This window comes from Procambarus clarkii, chromosome 11 (assembly GCF_040958095.1).
Source record: "Procambarus clarkii isolate CNS0578487 chromosome 11, FALCON_Pclarkii_2.0, whole genome shotgun sequence".
NCBI lineage: Eukaryota > Metazoa > Arthropoda > Malacostraca > Decapoda > Cambaridae > Procambarus > Procambarus clarkii.
In genome coordinates this window covers 38,814,037-38,831,172 of record NC_091160.1, presented here as the reverse complement: position 1 = coordinate 38,831,172, position 17,136 = coordinate 38,814,037, and the positions used below count along the sequence as shown (strand labels likewise).

Here is a 17,136-nt window from a genome sequence, read left to right as displayed (position 1 = left end):
ATATACTAATGAATTATATGGTATTAGGCTGACTTTCTCGGATGAAAACCGCCTCTCTCCCTATGCCCCTGTTACCTAGCAGTGAAATAGGTACCTGGGTGTTAGTCAGCTGTCACGGGCTGCTTCCTGGGGGTGGAGGCCTGGTCGAGGACCGGGCCGCGGGGACACTAAAAAGCCCCGAAATCATCTCAAGATAACCTCAAGATAGATAACCTCACTGTACGTTCAATGTGATTGAAGGGTATACAGCTCTTCAGTCTCATCAACCACATTGAGGTTGAATGATGTAACCCCCTTCACCCCCCCTCCAACTATACCATATGTAGCAGAACAGATGTCAAAATCCAATGAATATGTAATCCTGTTCATGAAGGGACAAAAGAAAATTTATGTATGCTGGTTAGCATTAGAAATGGGGAAATGAAGGGCTAGATTCGTATCTTTTCTCAGAAATTTAAAAACAAAAATACTTGCGACATGGCGTTTATTTCTGCAAATTTTCCAAAGGACAACGACGGTGGCTTAATGCATATTACGACTATTGTCACTGTAAATTTAAATTTAAATTTTGCCCCCGAGGGGCGAGTTTATCGGGCAGCGCCACTCATCCTGTGAGTGGACACACCGCCATAGTGACAGTATTGGGCAGCGTCACTCATCCTGTGAGTGGACACACCGCCATAGTGACAGTATTGGGCAGCGCCACTCATCCTGTGAGTGGACACACCGCCATAGTGACAGTATTGGGCAGCGCCACTCATTCTGTGAGTGGACACACCGGCATAGTGACAGTATTGGGCAGAGCCACTCATCCTGTGAGTAGACACACCGCCATAGTGACAGTATTGGGCAGCGTCACTCATCTTGTGAGTGGACACACCGCCATAGCAGCATGTACAACACTCCCCAAAAGGAAGAAAACCGGCTGGGTTGTTCATCCTGAACCATTGTTACTGTAGTTTGGTTTGTTGACGCCATGAAGGCTGGGAATGCCTTCACTATGTAACCTTCACTGATCTCAAAAACTCAACCCCCCTAGCCCATATCTGCTAGGCTAATTGACCTAGAATGCCCATGTCAGTTGGTACACATTCCTTGCCTTGCTTGCGGCCTTAACTCGGTTTCTTGAATTGTTCCTGTTTCATAGGCTTTAAACGTTGCTCACACATACGCATACATGCACACTTACATATGCAGAGATGCTCACTTTCATATGCATACATGCACACTTTCATATGCATACATGCACACTTTCATATGCATACATGCACGTATACATATGATAAATGCACCCTTATACATATGATAAATGCACCATTCATGTACACATACATATGCATACATACACATATATGCGTAAATGACAACGCATGACAACATGAAAAAGATCAATATCCATCTTCCTTTCCTCTCACTTATTTTGGTTTAGTCCCACTTTTCTCTCTTTCTCCTCCCTCCCTCCCCCCACTCCCGCTCCTTCTCTCTTTCTAAGAGGTGAATTTAATTTGGAAGTTAATAAAAAGAGTTGCTGGAAGTAACAACATGAGAGAACAAGATGGCACCTGCAGCTGTGATGGCTTGTTGTTATTATAGATTCAGCTACTCGAAACAAGTTCCAAGTAGCACGAGCTATGGTGAGCCCGTAGTGGACTTATCTGGCACAGGAGCGGTGCTGTGTGCTGTGATGGCGTTTCCCACTTAGAGCGTGAGTGTGGAGAAGGTGAGGAAACTGAAGAACGACTGACTAGAAATAACTACACAGAAATCAGACGGGGAAACAATATGAAAATGAAAGACATGGTCGAAAAGCAGGCCTGGTCGAGGACCGGGCCGCGCGGACGTTAAGCCTCGAAGCCACCTCAGAGTAACCTCAAGGACCACCATCACCAACGCCCACTACCCCACCCATCACTGTTAACGTTAGCCATTACCATCACCACCACCCGACCACAACTGCCGCCGCATCATTACTATCAGGCACCCCAAGAGATCCTTTGTCTGAGGCAGAGACAGTAGGGGGCAGAGACACAGGTTGTAAGAGGCAGCGTGTGTGTGCGCGCGCGCGTATGTCTGTGTGTGTGTGTGTGTGTGTGTGTGTGTGTGTGTGTGTGTGTGTGTGTGTGTGTGTGTGTGTGTGTGTTTGTGAGAGGAAGAGACACTTTATGAGTGCACATATGCAGTGTATGAGAGTGATAATTAATCGCACAAATTTGTGTAAATATTCAACCCGCTCTTGCACAAGACAGTACATATATGACTTATTGCTTGTAGTCGTTATTTGGCTGATTAATAACCCCTACTACCGCCATGTGTCATCTTGAAAAGTTGGCTTAGGCCAGTCCCAAGCGTGTGACCTTCAGCCTGGACAGACATTCTATTTTATAAATATTATTGGTAAGAAAATAACAGAATATCTCTTAGAGAGGTCATAATATCTTCGGGATAATTTAATAATATTTGTCACTGTTCCACTTGAAACCACTAGAAAGTATCACCGCCTACTAATAATATAAATGATAATTAGTATGAACAAATCCACAAGGGCCGTGACGAGGATTCGAACCTGCGTCCGAGAGCATGTGTAATAATTTGTATGATAGACCTGTGGTAATATATTCTGGTTAGCCTATTTTCATTATTATTATAATTACTAATAATATGATAAATATAATTTGGTTTGATTATTATGATACGTATAATGTAAACATTGATGTAAATTAAATACGTGATTACAAATTTCCTTGTGCCTCTAGCATTGATGTTCTATTCAATAAACTTACCGGTAATTTGCAGCTAGTCTATGACAAATGGACGCGACAGAAATTGATGTTTGACAAGCAAAAGTTTCAGTGCATGCGCTATCGTTGTCTTTTAATATCTGTGCCATTTTTTGTCAAAACACTTACGTGGTCTACTAATGTGAGGTCGGAATAATTGCTCTCTTTGTGTAAATCAATGCTTCAGTAAAGAGTGTGTAAATCTTTGTGTAAATCTATGCTTCAGTACAGATTGTGTAAATCTATGCTTCAGTAAAGATTGTGTAAATCTATGCTTCAGTAAAGATTGTGTAAATCTTTGTGTAAATCTATGCTTCAGTACAGATTGTGTAAATCTATGCTTCAGTATAGATTGTGTAAATCTATGCTTCAGTATAGATAGTGTAAATCTATGCTTCAGTATAGATTGTGTAAATTTATGCTTCAGTATAGATTGTGTAAATTTATGCTTCAGTATAGATTGTGTAAATTTATGTTTCAGTATAGATTTTGTAAATTTATGCTTCAGTATAGATTGTGTAAATCTATGCTTCAGTATAGATTGTGTAAATCTATTCTTCAGTATAGATTGTGTAAATCTATGCTTCAGTATAGATTGTATAAATCTATGCTTCAGTATAGATTGTATACATCTATGCTTCAGTATAGATTGTGTAAATCTATGCTTAAGTGTAGATTGTGTAAATCTATGCTGCAGTATAGATTGTGTAAATCTTTGTGTAAATCTATGCGTCAGTATAGATTATGTAAATGTATACTTCAATTGTAGGATGCAACCCCACAACTGCTAATATCGGTCAGAATAGAATAGTTTCGGCATAGTAGCTTTCAGCATAGCGGTATATATTCAGCAGTGCTATCCGTGGTTCAGCAAGAGTTATTAACATTTTAATGTTATTTCCAGGGGAAAGTTCGCGGCTGTGAGGCGCGCTCGCTGCCTCCGGACTGGCACTTGGTTCGCTGCCAAGGTCATGAGGAAACGTCGCCGAGCCCAAGACGTCCGCCACGAGATCCTTCACGAGGCGGCTGTCCTCCTCCTGGCCAGACCCTCCTCCAGGATCGTGTCCCTCCACCAGCTCTACGAGACCACTTCGGAGATCATCCTCGTTCTCGAACTGTATGTCCTAAGAGTTATACACTCAATTTCAAAAGCTTACATTTTGCTATTTCAAGCACTAACATTCATATTTAAGTGTTGGGCTGCTTTGGTAATACTAACCAGTATATTCATTATTTTTTTTATAAACCTATTTGTGACATCCTCCTGTAATTGAATTTCTTTCTTTATTATGCACCTCATACCCATCCCGTGGGCGGTGGTGTAAAGGATTACAGAGGCACATAATCGGTTCAGGAACTGAATCCTTTAGTTCGTTTAGCTAAGCAAATAACAATCTTTTGACGCTATTTACGAAATTATTAAATGTTATATATGTACATGTACACTTACTCATACTTGTACATATATATACATATACATATATACATACACATACATATTTAATCACCTACACAAATACACACATCAATAATCTTTTGTGTCACAAGTGATTCAGCAAGAGGCTCACAACAGTCACTATACAAGGCACTTTACATCTATGATCAGTCGCACAGTTACTAGTCTTGCTGCACACCCACCCAACTGGGCGGCAGCTTTACAGTCATGTGCATGCATTACTTACAGTAAGCAAATTTTGGATACTTCGCTAAGAGTTTGGGCAGCATATTATTATGAATGAAGTACACATATCTTGGACACTATTGATGGTGTTATCTCTAAATTCCGCGATTTTTTCACATTCCATTATATAATGACGCAAAGTATGCGAATAGTTCTGCTGACAGAGTTTATATTTAGTCAAATCTACTTCAGCAGATGTTACAAATTCCCAGAGGTACTTGTAGCCGAGCCTAAGCCTAGCAGTGGTAACATCTAGAAGTCTGCTAACATTATTGGATGACCCATAGACGTGCGGTTCTTCCTGCATAATAGAATGATGATAGATGGAGGAACTGGTGTGAATTTCACTTTGCCTCAAGTCTCCGAAATTTAGTTGATGTTCCCGGAATATTACTGCCCTCAGGCTGCTCAAAGGCAGCCCAAGTTGGTAATCAATCCCCTCTTAACGAGCAAAAGTCTTGGTCAACTCATCAGTTCTATCATGCATTTGGAGACCAATATGGGAAGGAATCCACAGGAGACAGACTCTGACTCCATCATTGATTGTTGCATTATATCTGTGTCTAGCTTCAGAGATAAGCACATCACAGTTATGACTTGGGGAGCTGAAGGCAGTCAAGGGTATCCTCCTGTAAGAAGGTCAGAGTAACTTTTCCCTTCATAATAATAATAATGAATTCATTGTGTCGGGGGGACAGGCAGCCAGAGTGTATTCATACATGTTAGGTTTATACTTAGATTCTCCCCCCACCCCCCCAAGGTCGAATTACTGACCCCGCCCAGGATACAACTCCACAATAAGCTGACTAACTCCTGCGTACATATTTACTGCTAGGTGAAAACAGGGGCATTAGTTGATAGGAAATGCGCCCAACCATTTCTGTCCCACCCTAGAATTGAACCTGGAATTCTCGATTGTGAATCGAGAACGAATCTGACTGTACTTCTAATAGGCCAAGTTGCATAACAAGCCGAATTTTACAGACATATATTTTTCAAAGCATTATTCTTATGAAATTATAAGGTTTCCATTACATTATATATGAACTGATTTTTTTTTAGTTAAAACTAACATAGAAATTTGATCAAACCTAACCTAACCTTAACATTGACAGCCTTGTTAAGCAGATATTTTTAAAAATAATTCCTCATTGAATAAATGTATGTTTACACCTTCAGTTCATGTTCTCATAATTTTGTATTTAATTTATTGTGTAGTCATAACATAAGCAATGATTCCAGGGCTGAGGGTGGAGAGTTGCAGAGAGTCATAGACGAGGAAGAAAATCTGGAGGAGGGTGTTGTGTGTCGCTACATGATCAACATTCTTGGTGCTCTTCGCTTTCTGCACGCCCACAACATTGCCCATCTGGACTTGAAGGTATAAATTGTATTTTGTCTCATAGGTGTTCACCTTTCATTACCTGGAGAAGCCTATACAGCAGTGGTTCCCAACCAGGGATCACTAGGACAAATAATATGTATTGTATTGTACTTCAACAAAATAAATGGTCTCTGAAAATACGAGGCAGCCACTTTTTTTTTAATGATGTAAATACAATAGCTGAGTAAATGTGAAAATTCCTGGGCATTAATAAATTTATGTTGTCTTGGACAGTTTTTACATATTTCACTACAGTATTTTACACTAGCTTCAACATTATTGTTTTATTACCAAAGACCTTCACTGCAGAGTCCAGCCATTTAGCCAAGTCACTTTACATCTCTGAAAATAAGTTTCGCAAGACCCTATGTTCCTAACCTTGTTTAGTCTTTGTCACAAGGTATTTTCATACTGTTGTTTTTTATACTGTAAATTCCAAATATTCTAATCATTTTATAATAGTTCAATTGCATGGATTTTTACAGCACTACTAAATTTCATACTTAAAATATAATTTTTTAATTATTTGAGAGCCTGTAACTTATATGATGAAAGATTTTCCTCATTGCAAAAATATTATTAAAGTACAATATTCTTTTTTTCCACAGCCACAAAATCTCTTGTTGATGGGACAACATCCACAAAGTGATGTTAAATTGTGTGACTTCGGCATTTCACGCATCATCCTGTCTGACATAGAAGTTCGCGAGGTCCTCGGCACTCCAGATTATGTTGGTGAGTCAGAATGTGTCTTATGCTTGCTGACCAGGAAAGACAGGAAACGCAAATTTGTCTTGCCATGCAGGTGTAGTTTCACACCATCTGTGCTGTTTTCATATTTCTGTTACTGCCATTTCTAAACTCTTACCCTTGATTGGTCCCACAAGTATGATTCCACTGTGTCCTTAAATGTGGATTGTGCACTCAGACAGGGCAACATATAGCATGGCACTACAAGAAATTATCAAGCATCACTATAAGGTCAGTGTGTGCCAAGGAAGTTACTGGAGAAAGAATCATTCTGTATCGAAAATGACTTTCAAGGATTTTCCACAAAACATCAAAATTTTCCAGACCCCTCACTTATGATAACGAGAAACTTTCAAATGAAGGCTCTCACTAACTACGACTCAGTTACTTGGTCATTTCCACAGATTGTCATCATGTAATGGCACTTCACAAGCCAGCTCCCATTATCTCAGACTGTTGTCCTGGAGAGTGCTAGTAATTGGACACCTTTTTAATCTTTAAATAAGTTTCTTCACCTCCGGGGGCATTGGATGGGCCTGTTACCCACCAGTTCTCATTTTTAGTGAATGGGTTGGCTTTTTATTTTGTTTTATTTTCACTTTTATGAACTTCATTTGCCTTTTTTTTTTTTTTTGGCATCCTGAAAAAGTTAAGTTTGGAGTAGACGAACACTTGCCTTGGTACAAAACTTCGCTCATAGGAGATTGACCCAGTAAACTGGTTTAGGTCTCTTGACCCTCAGTTTGGTGTTAACCTACTGTTAACCATTGTGGTGCAACTCTTGGCTATGGGATATGGTGGTGGGCATATTGCAGCATCCTTTCCATAATGCAATAACTCCAGCAGCCACTCCTTTGGTCTCTTGTATTGTCCTATTGGATGTTGGATGCAGGGATGGTTTCAACCTTGAGTTTGAAGTATTTCTCATTCATAGGTGACCAATCTGCTAGACCCAGAGTTTCTGCAGGCAGTTTATCATATCACTTTGTGACTTTGGACTCTGGCTCCAATGTATCGATGCTGGTAGCCACCATTCCAGGATTTTGCAGATTCCCGAAACTGTCGTTTCTATTTTTAAGAGATTCTCACTCTTTGGGTTTCCTCAACTTTCCTCAACCAAGTCTTTTTGTGAGGCCCATGTGGGTGTGGCTCTTGACTATATTCTTTGTGCTTCAGTGAATGGGGCTTTGGTTCCAGTGTGTTAAAAACTCTGCTTCTCATTTTTACCCTCTAGCTGCAAGTACACACAAAAAAAAGCTTCATGGCTCTTGCTCAGGCACTGGCAGCACTAGGAATGGAAGGTTGCTGTTTTTTAGTTTTCCTTTAAGGTGTGCAGAGTTCAGTGTCTGCAGGGATTAGAAGATCCTTCCTCCTCCGGATGGTAAAAAGACTTGAGGGAAGGCCCTTTGTCTTCCCTGATTGAGTATCTAAGCGAGGTGTCAGAGGATGCCATGGACTGATACCTCTTTGGCTATAGTTAGATGCAAGTCACCAGACCTGATGATTTTTTTTTTAAAGGTGGGGGGAGATCTGCTGTACCCATCATGAGCAGCATTGTATAGATATCTAAGCCTATTCACTATGAATTTGGTTTGTCCTTCTATGAAGAAAGATTATCAAATACCTTATGTTTTCATCATGTTGCCTTCCTACTAGAACAAAGTGAGATTTCCAATGGTTCTGGTTGAGAAATTCGGACCATGTTTCTGAACTGGACCTGGCTCTCTAGGTGTGTAGGATCTGCTTCTGTCTCCTTGTTTATATATTGCGTTCCTGCTTCCTCTTAGGTAGTGGACAAGACTGTTTTCCTGAAAATGTTAGCTGTTTGTTCCATACTTAAATCATGAAGTAGAATGTTTTGCACATCATTGGTGTGGCTTTAGTTGGGAAATAGTTGTTGCAATATATCTCTTTCTGCATAAATATCATGAAGGCTTAAGTTTTTGTCTTCGCTGCAACAATATGTCAGTGGTGCAATGCTTAAACTGGGTGGGGAGGCTGCATTTGGTTCCTCCCACTTTGGTGATAGACATTGTCAATAACCTCTTGTCTACTTACTCTGGATTTAGTCCACTCATTAGTTTACATCAAGAAGGTCTTGAACATGTTAATGGAGTGTGTCCTGCATTTGTCCATTCTGAGCAGATGGGAATTTAATGCAACTTTCTTCCTGGGAATACCTGAATTATTTAACATTCTTCAGGTGGATCTTTGCATGCACATATAATCACAAGCTTCAGTTATACTTGACACCATTCCAGGACTGGTACTCATTTACAATGAATGTCACACAGCTTAATTGGAATTGCTGGGAGATCATCTCTTTATTTACATGGTTGATCCTTGTGAAATTTGTAGAACAACTGAACAAATCCACAAGGGCCGTGACGAGGATTCGAACCTGCGTCCGGGAGCATCCCAGACACTGCCTTAATCGACTGAGCTACGACAGGGTTAAAAAGAGTTGAAACCAAAGTTCTACTGAACTTACTGGATCCCGTAGCCTCTCCGAGGCACAAACCAGGATTTTACACAACTCCCCCTGCACTCGAGCTATGTCAATAGGTCGGAAGCAGGTTCGAATCCTTGTCACGGCCCTTGTGGATTTGTTCATTTGTGCATCACGTTAGTGTGATCTCTGTGTGTTATTGTAGAACAACTCTTCTGCTGCCAGCATTGGGGGACAGGTGGTGGACTTAATGATTCAGTCCCTTTAGGGGTCCTGTATATGACAATATGAACTAGCTAGGCACATGATGCAGCAGTATCCTGCTCTTCACCAGTTCTCTCTCACTGTAGCATCTGGTATGTTTCCCTTTGTTATTTAAAGGAAAGGTGCTCAGTGCCAAATGGTTTATTGGAGCCCTTGAAGTAAGTTTGACATGACCTTTCTTTCTCTGCATTTATATAGCTGAATAAAGACTATTTGATTGCTGTCCTTACTTACCCTGAAGACATTTTTGTTATTGTTATTTATGATTACCAGGCTTCCTTTCTCCAGCAATTAGGGGGTTTGTAGTTTTTGGGAGAGAGAAGATTTTCATTCATTGCAAGGGGACCTATTATTGTCCAGGCATGGTCTGTATATTCAGATAGCTTTGGCATTATATGCTGGCATTGTGTTGAGTCACCACGGATAGTTGGTGTCTTAATCGTAGGTCAGTGCTCCTTTGTACTAGGCATGCATCTCCCAGCTGCTACAACACTTTGTCAAGTTTAGTTACCATAGACATACATCTCATGTAAGAACTCAATGCTACTTTCACTGTGTTCTTCCCTACCATGTCTTATTGAAAGTCTAGAGCTCAGGCCTTCAGGGAGTCCAACCCTATTTTTGCAGCAAGATCTCTTCCCCAGACTTTCCATAGGAATTGTCACTTTGTTGCCCTCATTAGGCTCTCCTCCTGGTGACTAACCTCGTGACTGGGTCTGTGTTTGCTTGTGCCGGTATCCTCCTTTTCCTCATAGTTGGGCAGTGTTTCTGCCACCCAACATCTTCCTACAGATATATTTATGTAGCACAAGTGAATATTTCTACCAGTTTGTGTTTTTTAATCATTCTAAATGCCTTACTCAAGGGAGCAAGTGAAGGAAGTGGTCAGAAATACAACTGAGCTTTAGTGAAATGTCTCCTAAGGTTTGTTTGCTTGTTTCCTATCCAACTCTATTCTGTCCCTAGTGCCTGTTCCTCTCTATTATTTCTTCCATCTCCTGTCCCCCCTCTATCTGCTGTGTGCAGGGTGATTTGCTTGACTCAGGTTGTGTCTGCTGGTTTGAGCATACAGCCTGGCTAGCAGTTAGTGACAGTCTTCGTTTAACGGTCACCTATGATTACAAACAAGGCTTCAGAATTTGTTGTGGAAAAACCTTTTGACTGTTATTTCTGACTGAGGACCAGTGACTTATTTGTGGGCTGGATTGATCCTTTCTTCAATAATTCCATTATTACAGCATTACACTGCAGAGATACTGGAAATATTGTGAAAAGGCATAAAAGGTTCAAATGTCGTAAGCCTTTATTTATTTTTCCTACAGTATGATTACAAAATTAATATTTTTTTCGTTTCCTGTCAGGCATGAGTGATTAAGAGTTGTAAATATTATTTGTATACATAAATATTATTTGATGTTTAATGATACTTGTTTCCCTGTATGGCTATACAATGCATTCTCTAGACTAATGTCTTGCTGTATAAGGAAGTGGGATAAAGATTATTAATATTTAAACTGTCATTTTGTTTTCATATGCAGCACCAGAGATCTTGCAGTATGAACCTATCAGTCTAGCTACAGATATGTGGTAAGTGGAATAATGTTAAATACTGTTTCAAGTAGATAATATAATTGTGTCATAAAGAGCCATGTAGTATTACCATGGATTAAGCAAATGGTGGGGTAGGGGGGGGGGGGAAGGGGCTTCATATAGCTACTCTGTATTTGATAGGTCATTGATTTGTTAGCATTTCTAAAATTAGCAAAGCAATATGCAAGTGCAATAGCATAAATAATTTTATAGTGACACTGAGAAAAAAAAGGACAGCTTGTCATTTTTGTTAAGTTTTAAGTTGCTAAAATGTTTAATACAAATTAATGTATAATCTTATCTCACCAACTTGTACATAAAATCCATGCAAGATAAAATTAGATCAAACCAAATACAGTATATAAAATTTAATCTTCAAACTTAAGTTGTACAAGTAATATTAATTTTTACTTGTAGCATTTTGTTGGGCCAATGTGAAAGTTAAAATATGTGAATATTTCTACACTGCAGGTCTGTGGGCGTGTTGACGTATGTACTATTGACTGGACATTCACCTTTTGGTGGTGACACCAAGCAAGAAACCTTTCTTAATATATCCCAAGGTCAGGTTGACTTTCCGAAGGAACTCTTTTGTGATGTCTCGGATCAAGCAATCGACTTCATCACACGGCTGTTGGTTGTCAATCCTAGGTATAGTTCCTGACTGTTTTTTTTTTTTAATGTTCTTTTAGTTGATGGCATAGTTCTTGTACCCTACTCTGTATTATCCAGGTTTTAATGTTACATATGTTTGACCAGCCTCTGGTATCCACTAGGATGCAATTGTTTTGGACTACACTTCCCCATCCAGTGCATTAACCTTCATAGATAGTAATGGGTTGCCCGAGACATTACAAACAATACTGGCTTTGTAAGAATTTGCAGTTTCATCACCAGAATCTTTATTAACAACCTATTTTACCTTGTGTGTGTAATTACAGGACGAGAGCTATGCTCGTGGTGTCTTATCTTCCCAGTATTCCTTGTCATATGACGCTTTGAAACTAGAAACTACTGATGGTTTTGGCATCCACTGCCTTCTCACTTAAATTGTTCCAATCGTCCACAATCCAAAAACTTTTTAATATATCTATATTTTGATTACATGAAGAGGCTGAAGACGATCACCATTCTGAAGACCTTTGGCCTCGAGGATATATTTAATATGTTCGTGGCAGTCTTTAAGGTTCCTATCACCAGTCACAACCGCCAGATCACAGTCACGATCTGCCAGGTCACACATCAGCCAAGAACTGACAGTATGGATAGCCGGCGCAGGGGTCTGGGGCTCCCCCTTCCTCCCTCCCGGGGAGGGGGGAGCTGCACAGACAGCGGCGCGGTGACGGTTGTGACATCATGATCGTTTGCTCGTTATATGTTTGGGGAAGTTCTGTCCAACAGTTTGGCTTTCAGTAGTAATATTTTAATCAGATTAGGTTTGTTTTGGGGTGCCTCCCTTTCTGGGTGCCTGACCAGACGATGGCAGACATAGAATGCTTCCAACCACATGGGAATTTTTATAGGCCATTACTCCTCGTGCCTCTCTGAGGGGGGCCCAGGTTCTGGCTCATGGTCCCCGGTAGGCCTGAGAACTCCATTCGCTTTGACTGATGCCAGGGTCTATTACATGAATATCAGCCCAGATAGCTCCGGGGAGCCTCCAGGTCTCATCCAGAAAATGTTGTTTCATTACATTCAATGCTGTTTTTTTCTTCTATCATACAGTATTTACTACATATTTCTCTCTCACACACACACACATCAATAAGATGCAGCCCATAGCAGCTGTGTAATACCCAGGTACCTATTTACTGCTAGGTGAGCAGAGGCATCAGGTGAAAGAAACTCGGCCCATTTGTTTCTGCCTCAACTGGAAATCAAGCCCAGGCTCTTAGGACTATGAGTCCAGAGCACTGTTCATTCAGCTGTGGGACCTTATGTGTGTGTAACATGAAAACAGTTAGTTCTAATGGTAAGATCATAAATCTCTATCCCTATAGGTCTTTTTTTTTTCAAAATTTTGGAGAGCAGGTAGCCTGCAACAATTACAAAATCCCTTGACATGATTAGATTCTGGAATTCACCAGGATATTTATATTCAGTCCATTAATTAGGAGTTGTGAACCTCCGAGTTGACACATACTTACGAAGTTAAGTAGAGACACGATTCCAATCCTGGAAGTTTATTAGTATAAACTTCCAGGATTGGAACTTAATTAGTATAAATAACACACAATTATATAAGTGTATGTTGTGAACATCTTACTCAAGAACAACTTATTCATTAATTGTTGGCACCAAACTACCATGCTTACACCAACAAGTTGGCACAATTTACATTGTATACTAAAAGAAACCAGGAGAGATACTATGGGTCCTTACGAGGAATGCTGCCTGAAGACATACACCATGACTTTGCACCCTTCATAGAAAGGTTTCTGGGGAATAACGATGTTTTAGGAATGTTAATTACATACATTTTATCTGTATATTAAGAATTAACCAATATTTAATGTTTCAGCTGTCGTCTAACAGTGGATGAAGCAATACAACACCAGTGGCTGAAAGGAGTCTATACTTCTCATCCCTTTTCCAGTCCCTCACCTACTACTACCCATCGTTCCAGCAGAGAGATACTTTTGCATTCTCCCACTTCAACCGCTGCAACATCCCAACGCCGAAGCAGGGAACTAGAGAAGCACAATACTACCCCAAAAGGAATCCCTTCTTTTCACTGCAGCAGCAGCAGCAGTAGTAGTAGTAAAGAAAGCATTTCACATTCTGTCACAGTGTCTACAGCCATATCTCCAGGTAACTCAAGTGCCAGTTGTAGTAAAGATATCACATCACCATCAAACAGTCCAGGGGTGTCCTCCATTCGCTTTATTGGAGAACCTGATTCATATGCACCTAGCACTTCCTCCATGCACTCAGCCAGGGAGATAGATACGGCATGTGTGGGAAGCACCTTGCATCATGGCAGAGAAGGTGTTAGTCCATGGAGAAAGTCAGAATTCATAAACAAAGAAAATAATAAGAATACACTAAATAAAACAGAAGAGTCCATCGTACCTGGGCATAGTAAAGAGTTGGTCACTTTAGAGTCTCCTGGCAAACCTAGAAGTAGATTAGTTCATGCAGATAAAGGAAAATTAGTAAGGGAAACAGATTCACCAAAGAAAGTGGCCATCGGTAAGGAAGGTAAAGAAAATAAGGAAAATGGTAAAGATGTTAAAGACAGTTGTATGGAAAAATTAAAACCCTCACCTCTATGCCTGAGACGACATGGTTCAAAATGTGATTTAAAGTCTCCAACAGATCAACAGAAGTACGGGTCTGTGCAAGGCTCTGTTAGTATAATCTTGGAAAAAAAGTATCATTTGTTAACCCAATGTGACATTTGTAATTGTTGAGGACTTGTTGCCTCTTCTTATAGGGTAAATAGTATATATTATATATATTTATATATTATATATAGAGTATATCAGCTGAATGCTGCTGCTCAGTAATATATAATGCCAGTTATGCTGGCTGGGTAAACCTCTCCATATTGTGACCACATTTATAATCAAATGGTGCTATTGTAACAAATTTCAGTGAATATTAACTAACTGCAGCAGTTAGCAGAGTAAATTTTATACCTTTTGACGATTAAGCTGTGTCTGCAGGCGATTTATTTAATTTATGTTGATATAAATTTCTTTAATAATAATATTTGGTATAATTTCTTATTAACTCGGTGATATTCACCAAGTATTATCAAGAGGAAACATACAGTATTAGCACAAAAAATATTTTCTGGTAGTAACCAGTTTCATGGTACAGAAATGTGTAATATAGTTCTCCCTGATATTTATTACCGTCTTTTGTAATATCATTGCTGACATTCTAAAAAAGTAATAACAGTACACTTCAGAAGATTATTATATAAATGCATATTTTGTATAATGTCATTATTCAAAATATTTATGAACTTTCCCGTGCCGACCTAAGAACAATTTTCCGATAAATGCATGATGTTCGGAGTCATTGTGCTTAACCAACTGTAAGAGGAATTGACTTAGCTTAAGACTTAAAAATGCATTTAATGCTTAAAATAAAATACTTACAAATGGTGCAGTTAACTTAAAATACGTTTTCGACGCTATTTCCAACAATTTCATTTGAATTCAGTTAACTTTAAAATTAATTACCAGAGTAATGTTCAAGGCACTGTCTCCCAAACTAGCAACAAGTACGGTGAATACGAAACCAATGATTATTTATTTACAATGTTTGCCTTACTGTAATTTCACTCCCACATTGCAAGAAAATTGCACCCAAATATTTTTCTGTTGTAATTTTAATAGTCTAATTAAACCAGTATTAAGGATATATGGCCAGATTAAAGCATACTTTTATTGTACGTAATGTATGGTTTATTGTAAGATATATAATGCAGCCACCAAAGTCTGGACTACTGTGTATAGTTCTGGCTAAGGTATCTGGGAAGTAATCAGAAGCTTGGGATTTATTTTTTCTTAATATGAAATGATTACCAAGCACCTTTGCTCATATTTAGACAAATGTACAGGATTAATGATGATTTTTGTTATACAGGAATGTTTAAATGCTTATTTTTTTTTTTTTTTTTTTTTTATTAACTTACAGCCCTAAAGATCATGTAAATTAAGTACAGTACTAACAACAGTACAATGCTTGTAAACTTTTTTATTAGACTCAATTTCTAGGGGCTAAAAGTTAAATCTTAAACGTTTGTACCAGAACGAGCCTTGATTTTCTTTTTTGACGGTCCAGATTTTGAGGGGTTGCAATATACAGTGGTGTCCCCACTCACTGTTCTGGGTATCCCACTCGTGTATCTGAAAAATATAGATATCCAGCAATCGGCTATGAAGGTACTGTATATGCTAATAGCAGATACGTTTTGATTGGGAAGAAGTGCCTGTGATAACCTCCCTCCCCCCAAGGCTAAATAAAGAATATTTGGGTGAATCTTCATTTAAATTAAGATAAGGGTAGATATCTTGCCATCAGATTGCGTTTGTCTAAGATGTATGACAAATGCAGCGATTGAGAATAATATATAGGAATCTCGTTCATCACAAATACTGACAGCATGCATAAATTTTGGAATATTATGACAGAAAATTATGTACTTGACCTTATACCGAGGCTCTTATTAACTCCACAGGCTGAAAGTTATTTTATTCTTCCAGGGAGTAAGGAAAATACATAATGTTTTCTATCATTCAAGAGACTTCTGTTGTGAATAAAATTGTCTTACAATGATTTAAATACTAATTAGGAATGCATTAGTTCCATGTATCTGTCAGTACTATCAAATGTACCTTTGTCAATTCATGCTGCAAGCAATCGAGGGAAGTTTATCAGGACTGAATATACTAAAGAGTCTTAACATTATACCTGTTGTTCACTGCCTTGACAGCATTCCACACTACACGTACTTAAATTCCCTCGCACACAGTTTCATATACAAATTATTTGCTTTTTTTATTAACACTATCGACTCCCTATGTTGTCATTTTAGAAGTGTGTGTTCTTAACATTGTGTAAATACAGTACTGTAATCATTGAGTAAAGAACTATGAATAGTTTGTTGCAAGATAAATTTTGTGAAGTTATTGCAATTTATCTTCAGTTATCTAATCACAACAGTTGTTACTGTTGTTTTATATGAATTGCATCAATACACCTGGTATTTGATATAATGATAACATGACATGCAAGTAGACATTTACTGTGTTCAGCATAGCTGGTAAGGTGACAAGTGAACAATATAAACACTGGTAATGATTATTTATGGACACTATTGATACAGTAGTTCTTTTCACGGCCTGGCCCCCTTGGGCAGCCTTCCTTAGTGATTGCCTGGCCATATGAGTGAGAACTTTTGCTGATAAAGTAATGATGGAAAAAGACATTACTTAAATAAGCCAAGAGCAAAGACATCTACTGATAAGGAAATGACAACCAACACCTTGTGCCGATGAGATAACAGAGGCTGATAAATGAATACTGATAAGATATCAGGGATTGAGAGGCTGCAGTGTATATACGAGTATACAGATGTAGTGAAGCACAATTAATCTTACTTTGTTTTTATCACCAAATGTTGCAATTTAATCATACAAAAGTGCAATAGGTACTCTTCAGTTTTCATTGTTTGATCTATTCCATTTGTACTGGATTTTGTGATTGACAGATTTTTATTTGTTAT

General features: G+C 38.9%; 1 protein-coding gene across 1 annotated transcript in view; it reads left to right on the top strand.

Moving 5' to 3' along the window:
* LOC123758334 (serine/threonine-protein kinase 17B) overlaps positions 1-14,458 on the top strand; it is an 89,760-nt gene extending 75,302 nt beyond the window's left edge. The window contains exons 2-7 of the mRNA XM_045742619.2: positions 3,682-3,894; positions 5,701-5,839; positions 6,451-6,577; positions 10,844-10,892; positions 11,367-11,546; positions 13,417-14,458. Of these exons, the coding sequence (XP_045598575.2) occupies positions 3,682-3,894; positions 5,701-5,839; positions 6,451-6,577; positions 10,844-10,892; positions 11,367-11,546; positions 13,417-14,308 (1,600 nt within the window). The 3' untranslated portion in view covers positions 14,309-14,458. The remainder of the gene's footprint in view (positions 1-3,681; positions 3,895-5,700; positions 5,840-6,450; positions 6,578-10,843; positions 10,893-11,366; positions 11,547-13,416) is intronic.
* The last annotated feature ends 2,678 nt before the right edge of the window (positions 14,459-17,136 follow it).